This window comes from Chiloscyllium plagiosum, unplaced genomic scaffold (genome assembly GCF_037043375.1).
Source record: "Chiloscyllium plagiosum isolate Xiang-an unplaced genomic scaffold, Cpla_swu_hap1 HiC_scaffold_4, whole genome shotgun sequence".
NCBI lineage: Eukaryota > Metazoa > Chordata > Chondrichthyes > Orectolobiformes > Hemiscylliidae > Chiloscyllium > Chiloscyllium plagiosum.
The window spans coordinates 109,226,280-109,245,646 of NW_028270142.1; the positions used below are offsets into that span (position 1 = coordinate 109,226,280).

The 19,367-nt window shown below is 41.1% G+C and overlaps 1 protein-coding gene across 13 annotated transcripts in view; it reads right to left on the reverse strand.

Moving 5' to 3' along the window:
- The window catches only part of LOC122548961 (uncharacterized), a 428,093-nt gene that overhangs the window by 172,061 nt on the left and 236,665 nt on the right, over window positions 1-19,367 (reverse strand). For 12 of the 13 annotated variants that reach the window (XM_087986578.1, XM_087986574.1, XM_043687984.2 and 9 more), the window contains one exon: window positions 6,446-6,574. The exons of the other annotated variant lie outside the window; for it this stretch is intronic. In XM_087986578.1, coding sequence (XP_087842704.1) covers window positions 6,446-6,574 — 129 coding nt within the window. The remainder of the gene's footprint in view (window positions 1-6,445; window positions 6,575-19,367) is intronic. 13 annotated transcript variants of the gene reach the window in all.

A 19,367-nucleotide genomic window follows, 5' to 3' on the forward strand; every position in this document is an offset into this window, starting at 1 on the left:
ATCAGGTATCACATCAAAAGGTTTTTGCAGAAATTAAATGTTCATACTATTAGAGGTAACATATTGGCTTAGAAAGATGACGACCAGCTTGCTAACAGGAAGCAGAGAGTAGGAATAGATGCATTATTTTCAGGCTGGCATAATGTCACAAGTGGTGTGCCACAGAGGTGGTGCTGGTTCCTCAACTCTTCACAGTTTATACTAGTGATTTGAATGAAGGTATAGTGGATAGATTTGCTGATGACAAAGATAAGTTAGAAAGTTGTGAAGAGGATATAAAAAGAGCCTACAAATGAAAAAAGATAGGTTAAGTGAATGGGCAAAAATCAGGCAAATGGAGTAAAATGTACGAAAATGTGAAAATGCTCATATTGGCAAGAAAAAGTTTCTAAAAAAACATTATCTAAATGACAGAGGATGCAGAGCTCAGAGGTGCAACAAGATCTGGGTGTCCTAGTGCATAGGTCACAGAAGGACTTTAGGATACCACAAGTAATAATGAAAGCTAATAGAATGTTACAGTTTATTACAGCAAAACCAATTCTTTTTATTCGTTCATGGGACGAGGGCATAACTGGCTAGTCCAGCATTTATTGCCCATCCCAGAGGGCAGTTAAGAGTCAACCACATTAAGAGACACTTACATGTCTGGAGCCACATGTCATCTAAGCCAGGTAAGGATGAAAGTTTCCTTCTCTAAAGGACAATAGGTGAATGAGATGGGTTTTTCCAGTAATTGGCAATGGATTCATGGTTATCATTAGACTTAACGCCAGATTTATTTTGAATGGAATTCAATTTTCACCATTTTCCATGGTAGAATTTGAACCCAGGTTCCCAGAACATTACTTGTGTCTCTGAATTAACAGGAGAAAGTAAGGTCTGCAGATGCTGGAGATCAGAGCTGGAAATGTGTTGCTGGAAAAGCGAAGAAGGGCTTATGCCCGAAACGTCGATTCTCCTGTTCCCTGGATGTTGCCTGACCTGCTACGCTTTTCCAGCAACACATTTCCATCTCTGAATTAACAGTCCAACAATAATATCTTTAGGCCATTGTCTTCCCAGTGCAAAGTAGGAAGGTTATGCTTCATTTAAACAGGGCATTGGAAGGACTACATCTGGAGTATTTGTATTGTTATGAAGGAGTGTACTATATCATTAAGAAAGAGTAAAAGCTATTTTGCACTGACAGCTTGCAAACAACTGTCATGTGACTGACTAGCAGTCTCCGAGTGTACTGGAAAATTGAAAATATGTAACATTTGGCTGTAAATGAGTACCTCAGTTGTTTTGACCACTTCGAATCTGGCCAATTGGTTTAAATTATGCACCAAGATACGGAAATAATCAAGTTTGAATTTATTGATTTTGACAACATCGAACCAATGAGACAATCCGATGTTTTGAGAGTTAGCCAGAGAGAGCAACTGCCATCATCAGAGTAACTGCTAGCAAAACACTCTCTATCAAAGGTACCTTTGCATATGAAACATCTTTGCAGCAAGAGACCAAAAATGACCCAGGGAGATCGATAGCCAGAGGAAGACAGACCCCAGAGACAGGGTTTTGAAAATTAAGTTGATGTAATTTTAATAGGGGCATTTATAGGAACACTATTTGGTTCCATAAATCGGTGCAACATGGAGGGCTGAAGGGACTGTTCGGCGCTGTAACGTTCTATGTTCTAGTATACAATTAAAGAGTTGGGAGTTTGATAACAAGCAGTTAGGAGAAAGGAGGCTTAAAGTTGTAAACAGTTGTCGTTTAATGTTCACTTTTAGAGTTAAAGAATAAATTGATCTTTTTCTTACAATAGTGGAATTTAGGAGTTCTCTGTCACTCTAACAGATTATGAGTTAAGGTGAGCTTTTCTGGGTGTTTGGTTTAATTAGCAGAAGGGTTCACCACCATGTTGTAACAATACAGTACTGATTAACATCCTTCCATAGATATGGTGCTGTGTTCGAAGCAGACCATGATGTGTTGGGCAGCACGGTGGCACAGTGGTTAGCACTGCTGCCTCACAGCACCAGAGACCCGGGTTCAATTCCCGCCTCAGGCAACTGTCTGTGTGCAGTTTGCACACTCTCCCCATGTCTGCGTGAGTTTCCTCCGGGTGCTCCGGTTTCCTCCCACAGTCCAAAAATGTGCAGGTTAGGTGAATTGCCCATGCTAAATTGCCCGTAGTGTTAGGTGAAGGGGTAAATGCAGGGGAATGGGTCTGGGTGGGTTGCTCTTTGAAGGGTCAGTTTGGGCTGAAGGGCCTGTTTCCACACTAAGTAGTCTATCATAGAAGATTCATTAAACTCACACCTGGAATGAGATGATTGCCTTAAGAGGAAAGGAAGGACAGGTTGGGCCTGTATCCTCTGGACTTAGAAGAGGCAAAGGTGACTTAATTGAAATATCCCAAAGAGATTTAATCAGTTGGATTTGGAAAGGATGTTCTCCCTTGTGGAAGAATCCAGAGTTAGGGAGTCATACAAGGGCAAGGTGATGCATTTTGGGAGGTTTAGTAAAGGAAGGATTACACAATGAATGGTAAGTTCCTAGGGGGTACTGACGAACAAAGGGACCTTGGTGTACAAGTCCATAGACATCCCAGAAGATAAACAGAGTGGTAAAGGCAGCATGCGGAATGCTTGCCTTCATTGGTCAGGGCACACAATATAGGAGCAAGGAAGTCTTGTGACAAATTTATAAAACATTTGAGAGAGATAAGGAATTTTGTTTTGAGGGTTGAGTGTCTTTGGTATTCCATCGTCAAAGCAGTGGGTACAAAATCTTTGAATATTTTTATCAAACAGGCGAAAGATTATCAGCGATATATAGGAATGTAAATTTGAGGTTGACATATCAGCCATGATCTTTTTAACAATGGAGCCAGCTCAAACAGCAGAGTGGCCCAGTCCTGTTCCTTGTACACATGATATGTTTTTCAAATAATGTTTCATGCAACTTTAATATCTGCTTATGGCATAAGCTTGATCTCTGGTTATAGATTTCATTTGTCACTGCTCCGGCCACTACAAATATATCTTTAACAGATATTTAATACTTTGCTGGACACAGGCACTTCCACACTGTTATTAGACTTCAGAATGGATCTCTCAAATTTAAAATTTAATGTTAACCTCACTTTTCATGCACCTTCCCTACAGCCATAAAATTGTATTATTTGCTCAGTTCTATTACTCTTCGAGGTGCCTGTACTGCATGCGATAAGTGTAGTGTAGTTGATGTGGTTTACATGGACTTCAGTGACAATTTTGTGACAAGATCCCAATGGAAGGGTGAACCAAAAGGTAAAAGCCCATCAGATTCAAGGCAAGTTGGCAAACTGGATTCAAAACTGGCTTACAAATAGGAGACAAGGAGTGAGGGTAAAGGGTTATTTGTGAGATTGGAAGCCTATGACCAGTCGTGGATCACAAGGATTGGTGCTGGGACCCTTCCTGTTTGTTACGTTTATTACCGACTTGGATGCAAATATAGAAGGTTATAATTAGAAAGTCTGCAGATGACAAAAATTGGTGTCATTGTTGATAGTGGGAAGGATGGTCTCAGGCTACAGTCTGATATAGATCTACTGGTTAATTAACCAGATTAACAGCAGATGGAATTTAACCTTGATAAGGGCAAATGATGCATTTTAGGAGGTTTAGCAAAGGAAGGACTACACAATGAATGTTAAGTCGCTAGAGAGTACTGACAAACAAAGGGACCTTGGTGTACAAGTCCATACATCCCTGAAGGTAAAAACAGTGGTAAAGACAACGTATGGAATGCTGCCTTCATTAGTCAGGGCACACAATATCGGAGCAAGTAAGTCTTGTGACAAATTTATAAAACATTGGCTAGGCCACAATACATTGTGTGCAGTCTGGTTGCTACATCATTGCAAGGACATGGTTGCACTGGAGAGGGTGCAGAGGTGATTCACCAGGATCTTGCCTTGGATAGAAAGTCTCAGTTATGAAGAGTGTCCTGATAGGCTGACACTCTTCTCCTTGGAGCAGAAGCAGCTGAGGAGATATCTGATTGAGTTATACGAAATTGAGAGGTACAGATAATTGATCATGAGAATTTCCCCATGGCAGACATGTTCAAGTCTAGAAGGCATACATTTAATGTGAGGAGCAAGTGGTTTAGAGGAGATCCAAGGATCTTTTTTTAAGCCAGATGATTGTGGAAGTGTGGAACATGCTGCTCAAGGTGGTGGTGGAGGCAGGTATTCTTGCAACATTTAAGTAGCATCTGAAACAAAGTTCAGCATAGACATGGTGGGCCAAAGTGCCTGTTTCTATGCTGTTTGATTCTACGATATTAGATTTGTTGTGAAGGGATATAATTCTGAAACACAAGCATCAAAATCTGATTCAGAGTGGGATCTTTAAGCCATAGCAATGACATCTCTGGACATAACACATTATGTAACATTTTGCATTTGATTTCATTGTTGCTGGCATCTAAGTCACTTTAAAATGAAGACTAATACATTCATGTTTAATATTTGGTTTACATGTTGACTCATGTTTTTGGAAGGACAACTCGTTTGCTGCAATCTATGATAATTGATAGAAACTTCATATAAATACATGTTTTCCTTATTCTATGCCTTTTAACAAAACAAAAACAAAGTTTATTACACTATACAAGAATTACTGTTACAGTCTCATTTGAAACATTATAAAAAGTTACACCTGCACTATTCTTATGAATATTTTAATCTCTGAACAGTCACTTCTTTCACCATGGTCAGGCTTGTTGTTCAACCAACATTAGTAAATGTGCAGCAAGTTAGCAGAAAGGAAACTAATGCTATTTTATCCTGTTAACGTCTGTCTCAGAAACCCTCAAACATGCTAATTACTTCACTATTGCTTCTTGACATGGGTTCACCAAACAAATGTTTTCAACAATCTTATATTATTCTTGCTCTCTCACAACCCTACACAGTCTTCTGCTTCTGAAATTTTCTTTCCCACCATCATCTAAGCAACTCAGGACTTCTCTTCAGCCTTGACTGCATGGATACCATCAATCACAGCTCCTCTGCTCCCCACATGAAACCATTTCTGGTTACTTTTTATCTCTTAGGAGATATTAATACTCAAGTCAACAAACGATCCAGCAATTATCTCCTAGGTATTTGATGGATAATTTAACTAAAATCCTTCAGGTGAAAGGATTTAGATGGGAGAACTAAATGCAATACCTCAAATTTACAAATTACACAAAGTTGGGTAGGAGGATGTGGAGATGCTTCAGAGATTTGGACATCCTGGGCAAGTGGGCAAATGCATTGCATATGCAGTAGAATGTGGATGAATGCGAGAAAAGCTATCCACTTTGGGAGCAAAAAAAGAGGAAGGTAGATTACCTGAATGGTTATAAATTGAGAGGAATGAACATGCAATAAGGCCTGGCTGTCCTCTTACACTAGTCTCTGAAGGCAGTCAAGAAGGCAAACAGTGTATTGCCCTTCATAGCAAGATTATGTGTGTATAGGAGCAGGGATGGCTTGCTACAATTATATTAGGAGAGACCACAAAAAGGAATACTGTGTGTAGTTTTGGTCTCTTTGAGGATAGTCACTCTTGCTATAAAGGGAATGCAGTGAACGTTTATCACTCATTCCTGGCATGGCAGGACTTACATGAGGTGTTGTTGAATTGGTTGGGATTACATTCGCAGGAGCTTAGAAGAATGAGGGAGGATCACGTAGAAACCTATAAAATTCTACCAAAACTGGGGAGGGTAGATGCAGGGATAACCTAGAACCAGGGGTCACACTCTTAATGACATAGAGCAAACCACTTAGGGCTGAGATGAGAAGAAATTTCTCACCTAGTGGTGCGCCTATAGAATTTGCTATCACGGAATGCAGATGAGGCCAAACCATATCATTTCAAGAGTTGGATATAGCACCTGGAGCTAAAAGGATCGAAGGATATGGGAGAAAAAGCAGAAATAGCTATTCAGTTGGATGATCAGCCATGATCATAACAAATGGGAGAGCAAGCTCGATAGGCCAGTTGACCTACTCCTGGTCCTTTGTTCTATGGATTCTATTTGACTTCTTGTAATGACCTTCATAGAACCAAAATCTAAAATCCAGTTTTTCCTTTACTTTTGAACCCAAGTTCTCAAAAAACAACAATATAGTATGAACCTCCAGCGCACACAATCCAGAATTTTTTTTTCCCATCCTTTCACCTCCTGAACAAGTCTATTGGTCTCAATAATCAACAGCAGAACTTGGATGGGAAAGCAGGTAAAAAGCGACAATGAGCACCATATTCCTAGTTCACTCAGTTACACTTCAATAACTCAATCCTACTCTCTTACCAATCCTCAACCGAGAAAAAATATTAACATTTTCTCCTTTCTCCGTAAATGAAGCTGAGTTTGTGCACAAAGTTCAAGACTCCAAAGTCCTTACCAGGAGTGCTGAAGGGAGGTTCTGTGCCCATCTGCGCTGAAGGTGAAATGGTCTCCATTGTTGCTCCTTCTACGTAATAATCAAAACCAAAAGACAGTGGATCGATACCCAGAGGTCTTTTGTGTATTTCTGTAAATATAACACACTAAAAGTAAACATTTACACCCTGACTATAAGTATTGCTGGTTAAATTTATTTTAAGAAATTACTCTTTAATGTTCCTCATTATTTAACCCCTCTCCTGAAGATTTTTCTGGGGCACAGTTCTCCAGCATTTATGGTTAATCTATTTTTTTCTGGCAAACTTCCAAAGTTAAGTATCATTTTGGCAAAAAAGCTCTTGTATGAAAAATGTTAAGGCACCAAAGAATGCTTGGTGACCAAATCAGCCCCAGGTCAGCAGGGTAACAAAAACATTTGGGTGAAATTGAGGAGTGGATGAAGAAAGGTTCTGGATGAAATCAGTCTTGCAGCATTGGGAAATACGATGACCAGATGGTTATCACTGCTGCCTCACAGCACAAGGGACCTCGCAGCTGCAGGTGACTGCCTGTATTAAGTTTGCACATTCTCCCCACAACTATATGGGTTCCTCTGGGTGCTCCGGTTTCTTTCCACTGTCCAAAGATAGAGTCATAGAGAAGTACACAATAGAAACAGACCCTTTGGTCAAACTTGTCCATGCTGACCAGATATCCTACATTAATCTAGTCCCAAATGCCAATATTTGGCTCTTTAAACTCTTCCTATTCACATGTGTTGAGTGGGTGTTGCTGGAAAAGCACTGCAGGTCAGGCAGCACCTGATGAGCAGGACAATCGATGCTTCAGGCCAGCCCGAAACGTCGATTTTCCTGCTCCTCGGATGCTGCTTGACCGGCTGTGTTTTTCCAGCAGCACATACTCAACTCTGACCTCCAGCATCGGCAGACCTCACTGTCTTCCTATTCATATACCCATCCAGATGCCTTTTAAACATGGTAATTGTACCAGCTTCTACCACTCCCTCTGGCAGCTCATTTGATATATGCAACACCCTCTGCATTAAAAAGTTGCCTTTCCAGGTCCCTTTTAAATCTTTCCCCCTTCACTTTAAGCCAATGCCCTCTAGTTCTGAACTCCCACAACCCAGGGAAAAGACTTTGCCTATTCATCCTATTCATGCCCGTGATTTTATAAACCTCTATATGGTCAACCTTTAGCCTCATACACTCTCTGAAAAATAGCTCCAGCATATTCAGCTTCTCCCTATAGCTCAACCCCTCCTACCCTGGCAACATCCTCAGTCTAACCTTGGTGTAGGGGATGTTATTAGGAAGAAAGCTCAGGGACAGAATACAGTAGCTTTTGAAGAGATATGGATCTGTTAAGGAGGGAATGAGGAATGTTGATGAGGGTGTGGTACACATGGACTTTAGCAAGATTTCTAAATAAGGTCCCTCATGGCAAACTACTCAAGAAAGAAAGTGAACCTTGGGATCCAAGGCATCATGGCATATTGGATTTAAAATGATCTGAGAGGCACAAAACAGAGGGCTATTTTTGTCACTGTGAGGCAATTTCCAGTAGGGATCTGCAGGGCTTGGTGTTTGTCATGTCTATAAATGAGTTGGAGTTGAATGTAGGAGTGTGATCAAGAAGCTCATGCAGAGTATGAAAATCCATTGGGTAGTAAATACTGAGGAAGATCACCATAAATTGAGGGTATAAAAATGTGTTGCTGGAAAAGCGCAGCAGGTCAGGCAGCATCAAAGGAACAGGAGAATCGACGTTTCAGGCATAAGCCCTTCTTCAGGAAGGGTATCGATGGATTGCTCACTTGAACACATTAGTGGCAAATGGATCCAACCCTTAAAGTGAGAGGTAACGTACTTGGGGAATGACTAATAAGGTAAGGGATTACACTACAAATGGTTGAAATCTTGAAAGTACTAAAATCAGTGGAACCTCAGTGTGCACATTTACAGATCCTGAAGTTAGCAGCATAACTAGACAAGATGGTTAAAAATAAATATTGGAGTCTTACCTTTATTAATCAAGGTATACAATAAAAATGTTATGCTGGAACTCCATTAAACATTGTTGATGCTACAACTAGAGTAGCGTATGCAGCTCTGGTCACCACATTTTTCCTATAATGTGACTGCTAGACAGGATACAGAGGAGGAGAAAGTGAGGTCTGCAGATGCTGGAGATCAGAGCTGGAAAAGCACAGCAGGTCAGGCAGCATCCAGGGAACAGGAGAATCGACGTTTCGGGCATAAGCCCTTCTTCAGGGGCTGTCCTGAAGAAGGGCTTATGCCCGAAACGTCGATTCTCCTGTTCCCTGGATGCTGCCTGACCTGCTGCGCTTTTCCAGCAACACATTTCCAGGATACAGAGGAGACTTACCAGGATGTTGCACAAGGTAGAGGATCTGACCTCTGAGAAAAGGCCAGGTAGGCTGAGATTGTTTTCCTTGGAGCAGTGAAGATGAAAAGGGGATAGAGGTGAATAGGATTATTAAGAAGCTTAAAAGTGTGTCTTAGGAAGGCACTATTTCCACTGTTAAAGAGGTCAATAATAGGGGGGAATAAATTTATGGTAAGACATAGAAGGCCAAGAGGAATGCTGAATTCTTTTTTTAAAACTCAGAGGGTGGGAGGAATCTGGAAAATTCACTGTCTGAATGAGTGATTGAGTCAAAACCTCATAATATTTTAGTATTTTAGATGTTCACTTGCTCTAGGCCAATAACTAGAATTTGGGATTTATGTAGTCATATCTTTAATGAAACAATAGGCCAAACAGATTCCTCCTAGGCTGTAAACATGAGAGAAGAGTAGGTCCAGGACAAGTATTGTAAACTGAAACAGGGGAATTATGAGGACAAATGTGAGATTGCTAAAATGGGGTGGCTCAGTGATTAGCACTGCTGCCTCACAGCACCAGGGTCCCAGGTTCAAATCCAGCCTTGGGTGATTGTCTGTGTGGAGTTTGCACATTCTCCCCGTGTCTGCGTGGGTTTTCACCGGGTGCTCCGGTTTCCTCCCACAGTCCAAAGATGTGCAGGTTAGGTGAATTGGCCATGCTAAATTGCCCATAGTGTTAGGTGCATTAGTCAGAGTAAAATGGGTCTGGGTGGTTTACTCTTCGGAGGGTCGGTGTGGACTGGTTGCCCCAAAGGGCCTGTTTCCACTCTGCAGGGAATTTAATCTAAAATAGCTAAAGAGATAGGTCCAGAGAAATGTAGCAGCAAATGTTTAAGAGGGATATTTCAGAATACATAGAACTGATATATTTCAATTCGAAAGAAAGATTCTAAGAGAAGACTCACCATCCATAATTAATGAAAAAAAAATTAAAGATAATTTTGTGCTTTTAAAGTTTGGAACTATGTAAAGGTGGGCATTAGATTAAGGAAAATATAAAAAGAGAATGACTGAAAGATTACCAAGGAGGGAAAAATACAGTACAAGAAAATCTAATTAGAAAGACAGACAGTAAGAGCTTTGCAGATCATGAAAAAACAAACGAACAAATGAGTACATGTTGGCCCTTTAGTCAGTCTGGGAAATAGCACATTGGATAAGAATAATGAAATACAAGGTCATGGGAGGTGAATTAACCAGACATTTTGCAATGGGTTTTCACTACAGCACATCAGTTACACCCCTAAATAGAAGTAAATTAGAAAATGGGAAGGAGGAACTCAAGACAAATTACAATCAGGGAGGGTAATCCAAGATGGAGGACAGGAGAAATTTCTGACTGTAACAGCTGCTCCTTTTTTGAGGTATTTTAGGTGCTGGAGGTGATTTCCTCGAATTCCAGGAGCAGCAATTACTGTTTCATATGCTGTTGCATTGTTTTGGAACAATGCAACAGCATATGAAACCTCTGGCAGGACCCAGGGAGATAGTGAGGAAAGAGATCAATCCAAGACTGATACAGTTGAAAACAGAAGTGACTCAAATAGTCAGGGCAGGGAGGGACAAGGTAGGACTAATAAATTAAATTGCTTTTATTTCAATGCAAGGGGCCTAACAGGGAAGGCAAATGAACTCAGGGCATGGTTAGGAACATGGGACTGGGATATCATAGCAATTACAGAAACATGGCTCAGGGATGGGCAGGACTGGCAGCTTACTGTTCCAGGATACAAATGTCACAGGAAGGATAGAAAGGGAGGCAAGAGAGGAGGGGGGAGTGGCATTTTGATAAGGGATAGATATGGGCGGCACGGTGGCACAGTGGTTCAATTCCCGCCTCAGGCGACTGACTGTGTGGAGTTTGCACATTCTCCCCGTGTCTGCATGGGTTTCCTCCGGGTGCTCCGGTTTCCTCCCCTAGCCCAAAGATGTGCAGGTTAGGTGAATTGGCCATGCTAAATTGCCCGTAGTGTTAGGTAAGGGGTAAATGTAGGGGTATGGGTGGGTTGCACTTCGGCGGGTCGGTGTGGACTTGTTGGGCCGAAGGGCCTGTTTCCACACTGTAAATGTAATCTAATCTAATCTAATCACAGCTGTGCTGAGGGATGATATTCCTAGAAATACATCCAGGTTAGTTATTTGGGTGGAACTGAGAGATAAGAAAGGGATGATCATCTTATTGGGATTGAATTATAAACCCCCTAACAGTCAGAGGGAAATTGAGAAGCAAGCTTGTAAGGAGATCTCAGCTATCTGTAAGAATAATAGGGTGGTTATGATAGGAGATTTTAACTTTCCAAACATAGACCTGGATTGCCATAGTGTTAAGGGTTTAGATGGAGAAGAATTTGCTAAGTGTATACAAGACAATTTTCTGATTCTGTATGTGGATTTACCTACTAGAGAAGGTGCAAAACTTGACCTACTCTTGGGGAAATAAGGCAGAGCAGGTGACTGAGGTATCAGTAGGAGCACACCTTGGGGCCAGCAACCATAATTCACCACTCTGGCTGAAGAAGTTTCTCCTTATCTCCATTTTAACAAGGTTTTCCCTTTACTCTAAGGCTGTACCCTCAGGTCCTAGTCTCTCCTAGCAATGGAAACATCTTCCCACCATCCACTCTGTCCAGGCCATTCAATATTCTGTATGTTTCAACTAGATCCCTCCTCAGCCTTCTAAACTAGTCTAGCAGATTTGTCAGGCATAAGCTCCCCTTGATGAAACTGTGCTGACTTTGACCTATTTCACCATACACTTCCAAGTATTCAGAAATCTCATTGTTCATAATGGATTCCAGGATCTTACCCATGACCGAGGTTAAGCTAATTGGTCTGTAATTTTCTGTTTTTGCCTTGTTCTCTTTTTAAACTGGGGTGTAATGTTAGCAATTTTCCAGTTGTCTGCGACTCTCCCTGATTCTAGCAACTGCTGAAAGATCACTACTAACGTCTCCACTATCTCTCAGCTATCTCTCTTAGAACTCTGGGGTGTAGTCCATCTGGTCCAGGTGATTTATCCACCTTCAGGCCATTCAGTTTTTCTAGCATCTTCTCTTGGTAATGGCCACCATTCTCAGCTCTGCCCCCTTCCTCTTTAGAATATTTGTGAAATTACTCGTGTCTTCCACCGTGAAGACCGACGCAAAGTCCTCTCAACAATAAGTATACCGTTTTGGATACTGTTGGGGGGGGGAGGAAGAGACTTACCAGGGGAAAGCAGTGGGGGTACAGGGCTCTGGCACAGAGTCTGTCCCTTCTGCTCAGAAGGGAAAGGGGAAGAGGAGCAGAGCAGTCATCATTGGGGACTCCATAGTTAGGGGACAGAGAGGAGGTTCTGTGGGGACAAGAGACACTCATGGTTGGTGTATTGCCTCCCAGGTGCCAGAGTTTGTGATGTCTCTGATTGTGTTTGTTGCCCGTGCCACGTGCTAGTGAGGCAAGGAAGAGGGAGAGGAGTTGAACACATGGCTACAGGGATGGTGCAGGAGGGAGTGTTTTGGATTCTTGGATAATTGGGGCTCTTTCTGGGGTAGGTGGGACCTCTACATGCAGGATGGTCTTCATCTGAACCAGAGGGGTACCAATATCCTGGGGGGGGAATTCACTAAGGCTATTGGGGTGGGTTTAAACTAATCCAGGGGGATGGGAACCAAGATTGTAGTTCAAATATAGAAAAGGTCGAGAGTAGGGAGTCAGAAATCAAGTTTCAGGGAAGCAAGATGGTACTGGAAAGCAAGAAGTTGGTTTGAAGTGTGTCTACTTCAATGCCAGGAGCATCCGGAATAAGGTGGGTGAACCTGCAGCATGGGTTGGTACCTGGGACTTCGATGTTGTGGCCATTTCGGAGACATGGTTAGAGCAGGGACAGGAATGGTTGTTGCAGGTTCCAGAATTTAGATGTCTCAGTAAGAACAGAGAAGATGGCAAAAGAGGGGGAGGTGTGGCATTGTTGGTCAAGGACAGTATTACAGTTGCAGAAAGGATGTTTGGGGACTCGTCAACTGAGGTAGTATGGGCTGAAGTTAGAAACAGGAAAGGAGAGGTCACCCGGTTGGGAGTTTTCTATAGGCCTCCGAATAGTTCCAGAGATGTAGAGGAAAGGATAGCAAAGATGATTCTTGATAGGAGTGAGAGAGACAGGGTAGTAGTCATGGGGAACTTCAACTTTCCAAATATTGACTGGGAACACTATAGTACGAATACTATAGATGGGTCAATTTTTGTCCAGTGTGTGCAGGAGGGCTTCCTGACAGTACGCAGACAGGCCAATAAGGGGCGAAGCCACATTAGATTTGGTACTGGGTAATAAGCCCGGCCAGGTGTTAGACTTGGAAGTAGGTGAGCACTTTGGTGATAGCGATTATAATTCTGTTATGTTTACTTTAGTGATAGAAAGGGATAGGTGTATACCACTGGGCAAGACTTACAACTGGGGGAAAGGCAATTATGATGCGATTAGGCAAGATTTAGGAAGCACAGGATGGAGAAGGAAACTGCAGGGGATAAGCACATTAGAAATGTGGAGCTTATTCAAGGAAAAGCTACTGTGTGTCCTAGATAAGTATGTACCTGTCAGTCAGGGAGGAAGCTGTAGAGCGCAGGAGTCGTAGTTTACGAAGGAAGTGGAATCTCTGGTCAAGAGGAAGAACGCGGCTTATGTTAGGATGAGATGTGAAGGCTCAGTTAGGGCTCTTGAGGGTTACAAGATAGCCAGGAAAGACCTAAAGAGAGAGCTCAGAAGAGCCAGGAGGAGACATGAGAAGTTGTTGGCGGAAAGGATCAGGGTAAACCCTAAGGCTTTCTATAGGTATTTAAGGAATAAAAGAATGACAAGAGTAAGATTAGGGCCAATCAAGGATAGTAGTTGGAAGTTGTGTGTGGATTCAGAGGAGATAGGGGAAGCACTAAATGAATATTTTTCACAGTATTCACCCTAGAAAACGACAATGTTGTCGAAGAGATTACTGAGACACAGGCTATTAGACTAGGTGATTGAGGTTCACAAGGAGGAGGTATTAGAAATCCTGCAGAGTGTGAAAACTGTTAAGTCCCCTGGGACTTATCCTGGGATTGTCTGGGAAGCCAGGGAGGAGATTGCCGAGCTTTTGGCACGGATCTTTAAATTGTCATTATCTACAGGAATAGTGCCAGAAGACTGGAGGAGAGCAAATGTGGTTCCCCTGTTCAAGGAGGGGAGTAGAGACAATCCTGATAATTATAGACTAGTGAGCCTTACTTCAGTTGTTGGTAAAGTGTTGGAAAAGGTTATAAGATATAGGATTTATAATCATCTAGAAAAGAATAATTTGATTAGGGATAGTCAGCACGGTTTTGTGAAGGGTAGGTCGTGCCTCACAAACCTTATTGAGTTCTTTGAGGAGGTGACCAAACAGGTAGATGAGAGTAAACCGGTTGATATGGTGTATATGGATTTCAACAAGGTGTTCGATAAGGTTCCCCACAGTAGGCTATTGTACAAAATGCGGAGGAATGGGATTGTGGGAGATATAGCAGTTTGGATCAGTAATTGGCTTACTGAAAGAAAACAGCAGGTGGTGGTTGATGGGAAATGTTCATCCTGGAGTCCAGTTACTAGTGGTGTACCGGAAGGGTCAGTGTTGGGTCCACTGCTGTTCGTCATTTTTATAAACGACCTGGATGAGGGCGTAGAAGGGTGGGTTAGTAAATTTGCAGAGGACACTAAGGTTGGTGGAGTTGTGGATTGTGACGAAGGATGTTGTAGGTTACAGAGAGACATAGATAAGCTGCAGAGCTGGGCTGAGAGGTGGCAAATGGAATTTAATGCGGACAAGTGTGAGCTGATTCACTTTGGTCGGAGTAGCCAGAATGCAAAGTACTGGGCTAATGGTAAGATTCTTGGTAGTGTAGATGAGCAGAGAGATCTCGGTGTCCATGTACACAGATCCTTGAAAGTTGCCACCCAGGTTGACTGGGTTATTAAGAAGGCATACAGTGTTTTAGCTTTTATTAACAGAGGGATCGAGTTCCGGAACCATGAGGTTATGCTACAGCTGTACAAAACTCTAGTGCGGCCGCACTTGAAGTATTGTGTACAGTTCTGGTTACTGTATTATAAGAAGGATGTAGAAGCTTTGGAAAGGGTGCAGAGGAGATTTACTAGGATATAGTCTGGTATAGAGGGAAGGTCTTACGAGGAAAGGCTGAGGGACTTGAGGCTGTTTTCGTTGGAGAGAAGAAGGTTGAGAGGTGACTTAATAGAGACATATAAGATAATCAGAGGGTTAGATAGGGTGGACAGGGAGAGCTTTTTTCCAAGGATGGTGACAGTGAGCACGAGGGGGCATGGCTTTAATTTGAGGGGTGATAGATCTAGGACAGATGTCAGAGGTAGTTTCTTTACTCAGTAGTAAGGGTATGGAATGCTTTGCCTGCAACTGGTTGTAGATTCGCCATCTTTAAGTACATTTAAGTCGTCATTGGACAAGCATATGGACATACATGGAATAGTGTAGGTGAGATGGGTTTCAGATTGGTAAGACAGGTCGGTGCAACATCGAGGGCTGTAATGTTCTATGTTCTAAAGTAATTATTCCTCATCCACTTCCTTGTTCACCACTATCTCCAGTATCATTTTCCAACAGCCAAATGTCCACTTCTGTCCTTTAGCTATCCAAAGAAACTATTACAGTAATCCTTTATATTACTGGCTAGCTTATCCTCATTTTATCTGCGCTTTTTTTTGCTGCTCTCAGTTGGTCTTTGTGAGCTTCCCAATCCCACACATTATATGCTTTCTTCTTTGCTTTTATGCTATTCCCTGACTTTCCTAATCAGCCATTGTTGCTTCATCCTCCCTGTACCATGCTTCTTTTCCCTCAGGATGAATCTCTGCTGTGTCTCCTCAATTACACCCAGAAACTCCTGCCACTGCTGTTCTACTGTCTTTGCTGCGAGAATCCTCTCCCATTCAATTCTACCCAGCTCCTCCCTCATGCCTGTGTAGTTACCTTTCTTCAGCTGTAATACCATTACCTCTCATTCTAACTTCTCCCTCTCAAAGTGCAGATTAAATTCAATCATATGATCACTGCCTCCTAAGGTTTCCTTTACCCTAAGCTCCCTTATTAAGCCTGCCTCATTGCACAACACCAAATTCTAACCATACTTTCTGGAGTTCTCCTTCTGACTTGGTGCTCACTTTTTGTTCGATTTATCCTACATACTTCGACATATTTTGATTAAAAGCTTGTTTTATTCTGAGGGTTGGCAATTGACCAGAGAACATTTAAAAAAAAACTGCATTTTCAATCATATCCAAAGTTGACAAATGGATATATCAGACTAGTAGCACTATTATGATAAATTTCACCCAGACAGTATGAAAAATTGTAATTTGTTTAAATAGTCTAGAATATTTGATTTTTCAAAGGAATACTTGAAAAAGACCTTTAAAAGTTTGCTTCAATTGTAAAGGAAGAAATACTAGCTTATGTGACATAGCATCTATTGATCTAGAAACAGTACCAATGAAAGAAAATTAAGAAAGTGACTGTGTGGGTAGCGTATGAAAAGGAAATATTCAGAAAAAGTTGCAAGTAAATGAGTCGGAAGGTACATGTATCCATATATAATGCAAACATATTAGAAAGCAGTGACAAAAACAGGAATAAGGAGGATTCTCGAGAGAAAAAACATATCACTCAGGAAAGGTCAATTTTCTATTGATCAGAAAAGGAGATGGGAGCTCTTGGAGGTACATTGCAAGGTGTTTAAAACATAGAACGCTGTATGTATAATTGAGATAATTAGTTGTTTTTCTAGAATTGGCCAAATTTTGAACCAGTGTGCTCCTGGTTGGTCAGATGAAGTAAAAGCAAATTAGCACCGTTTGATGGGAAGACAAAAAGGCTCATAAAAGTATGCCTTGATGATAATCTCATCCAAGAAACTCAAGGTGCAAGGTGTTTCGGATAGGACTCATGACTATTCTGCGTAAACAAAGTACAGCATTTTGTGGAACTGTGTAGCCTTACAGTGTCATATCTGTGCAGAAAATGATGCAATGCTTGCAGTTGCACATGATTTTTTTTGTTGTATTGACCACTTCAAGTAAATCTTTTTCTTTTATCTAATGCATCATTTTCACATTAATTCATATTGGCTAATTTTGATTTGTGAAGTAAAAGACCAAGTCAAATCTTTATCGCAATTTCTTCTTTGACCAGTACCTGAAATTCATGTCAGGAAGTCGACAAAAATCTGTGCATTACAGAATAATCTTCAAGACTTATGTTAGAAAAATGTTGCAAATTTAAAATCTTGAGGTTTGCTTTTACTATTCCCAGTGTCTTGCTGCCCATATTAATTACATCATATTCCTGCTAATTTAAGCTAAATGTCACCACATAGAAGTGAACAGAAAAACATGGTGGTCAGTTTGTGTTGATTTTAAAAAATTAGTTCTATTTTACAGTACCCAATTCATATGACTTAAAAAGGTGCAAATTTCAAATCACAGGACAGTAATAAGGTGGCACATTGGCTCAGTGGTTAGCACTGCAGTCTCAATGCCAGGGACCTAGTTTCGATTCCAACCTCGAGCGACTGACTGAAAGTTTGCACATTCTCCCCTGGCTGAGTGGGTTTCCTCTCTCAGTACAAAGATGTACAGGTTAGGTGGATTGGCCAAGCTAAATTGCCCATATAATAACCAGCGATGTGCAGGTTAGGTGGATTAGCCATAGGAAATGCAGGTTACAGGGATAGAGTAGGCTAGAATTCTCTCATTTGTCTGTTCATGGACTCTCCCCTTTTAAGCAATGAACATGTTAAAAGCATTGGGAATAGATCTACAACTGTAACACTAAGATAATGTCTACTGCACTGCAGGACATGAAAATTCTATAAATCCATTCTAAAAGCGGGCAGTTAGTCATTTGTGTTAACTCAAGATTCCTCCTTCAGTCTGCAAGATGACAGGCAAACTAATTGGTCATTCGTCTCAGCTCACAATGAGGCATTCCTGGAATATGGGTGTCCTGTGTGCATATATTATATTTCATGAGTACTTAATGCAGTGGTGGAAAATCCTTTGAGATGCTATGCTCAAAGTAACAGGTATATGAATAACATTTTTCCTTAACTTTCATTATACAAAAGATAACCAATACAACTCTTTATGATGTGATACCCAAAAAAAAGATTTTTTCTTATATTAGATTACTCTGCAAATTATATTTGCTCTGCTAAAAATTAAAGACAGCACCTTCAGCTGCTAGACCTGCTGAGTTTCTCTAGCACTTTGATTTTGTTTCAGATCTCTAGCATTTAAGAATCCATCTAGCCCATCTTAAGAACATTCATGAATTCTGCTCCCATCACTTTTTCCAGGATTCCAAAGACACTCAGCCCTCAGCAAATAAGATTTTGCCTTCTCTGTTTTAAGTGAGCAACCCTGGACTTTTAAATAGACCTCTAGTTTCAAATTTCCCCATAAAAGGAAATATGCTCTCTATATCTATCCCTCAGGATCGTGTTTCAGTCAAATCAACTCCGACATTTCTAAACTCTAGAAGATACATGCCCAGACAATATTTCCCCCTCCCCATCCCATTAGTACAGATATTAACCTAAGAACTGCCTTTGCATCCTTTCTTAAATTAGGTGACCAATAGTATTTTAGAGTTTGTCTCACCATTGCTCTGCACAACAGACACATCACTTTCCCTTTGTGTTCTATTCATGATAGAACATTATAATTTATCAACTTATTTAATTAATTGCTGTACCTGCATATTAACCTTTTGTAATTTACACATGAGGACACCCAGATCCCTCTGCATTCATTTGGATGACAGGCAACAGGTAAGTTCACACATTGTACTCCATTTACCAGATCTTCATTCACTCACAAACTATCTGTTTGTAGCTCCTTACAATCTCTTCACAACTTGTTTTTCTGCCTATCTTTTTGTCAGCAAATTTGATAATCGTACATAGAAATGTACAAAAGAGTAGGTCATTCATCCCTTCAAGCCAGCTCTACCATTCAGTTTGATAATAGCTGATCATCCTACTCAGTACTGTGTACCACTTTCACTCCATATTCTTTTTGATCTCTTTTACCGTAATTAAAAGCTATCTCCTTGAAAACATTCAATATTTCCTTAATTACATACTGTGGCAGAGAATTCCACAGGCCCACCACTGTCTGGGTGAAGAGATTTCTCTTCAACCTCCAACCCTTCATCCATTTATCCAATTTATCAACAGTTGAGCACTGATTCCTGTGCAGATTACTTGTGATATTTTGCCAACCTGAAAAAGACCCACTTATGCCTACTGATTCTTGCTAGCTGGTGTTACAACAAAGCGGTGAACCCTCCTGCTAAGTAAACCAAACACACAGAAAAACTCACCTCGCCTCATAATCTGTTAAAGTATGAGTGACAGAGAACTACCTTAAATTCCACTATTTAAAAGAATAAAATTGTTTTTTCTTAACTCCAAAAGTGAACACTAAATAACAAC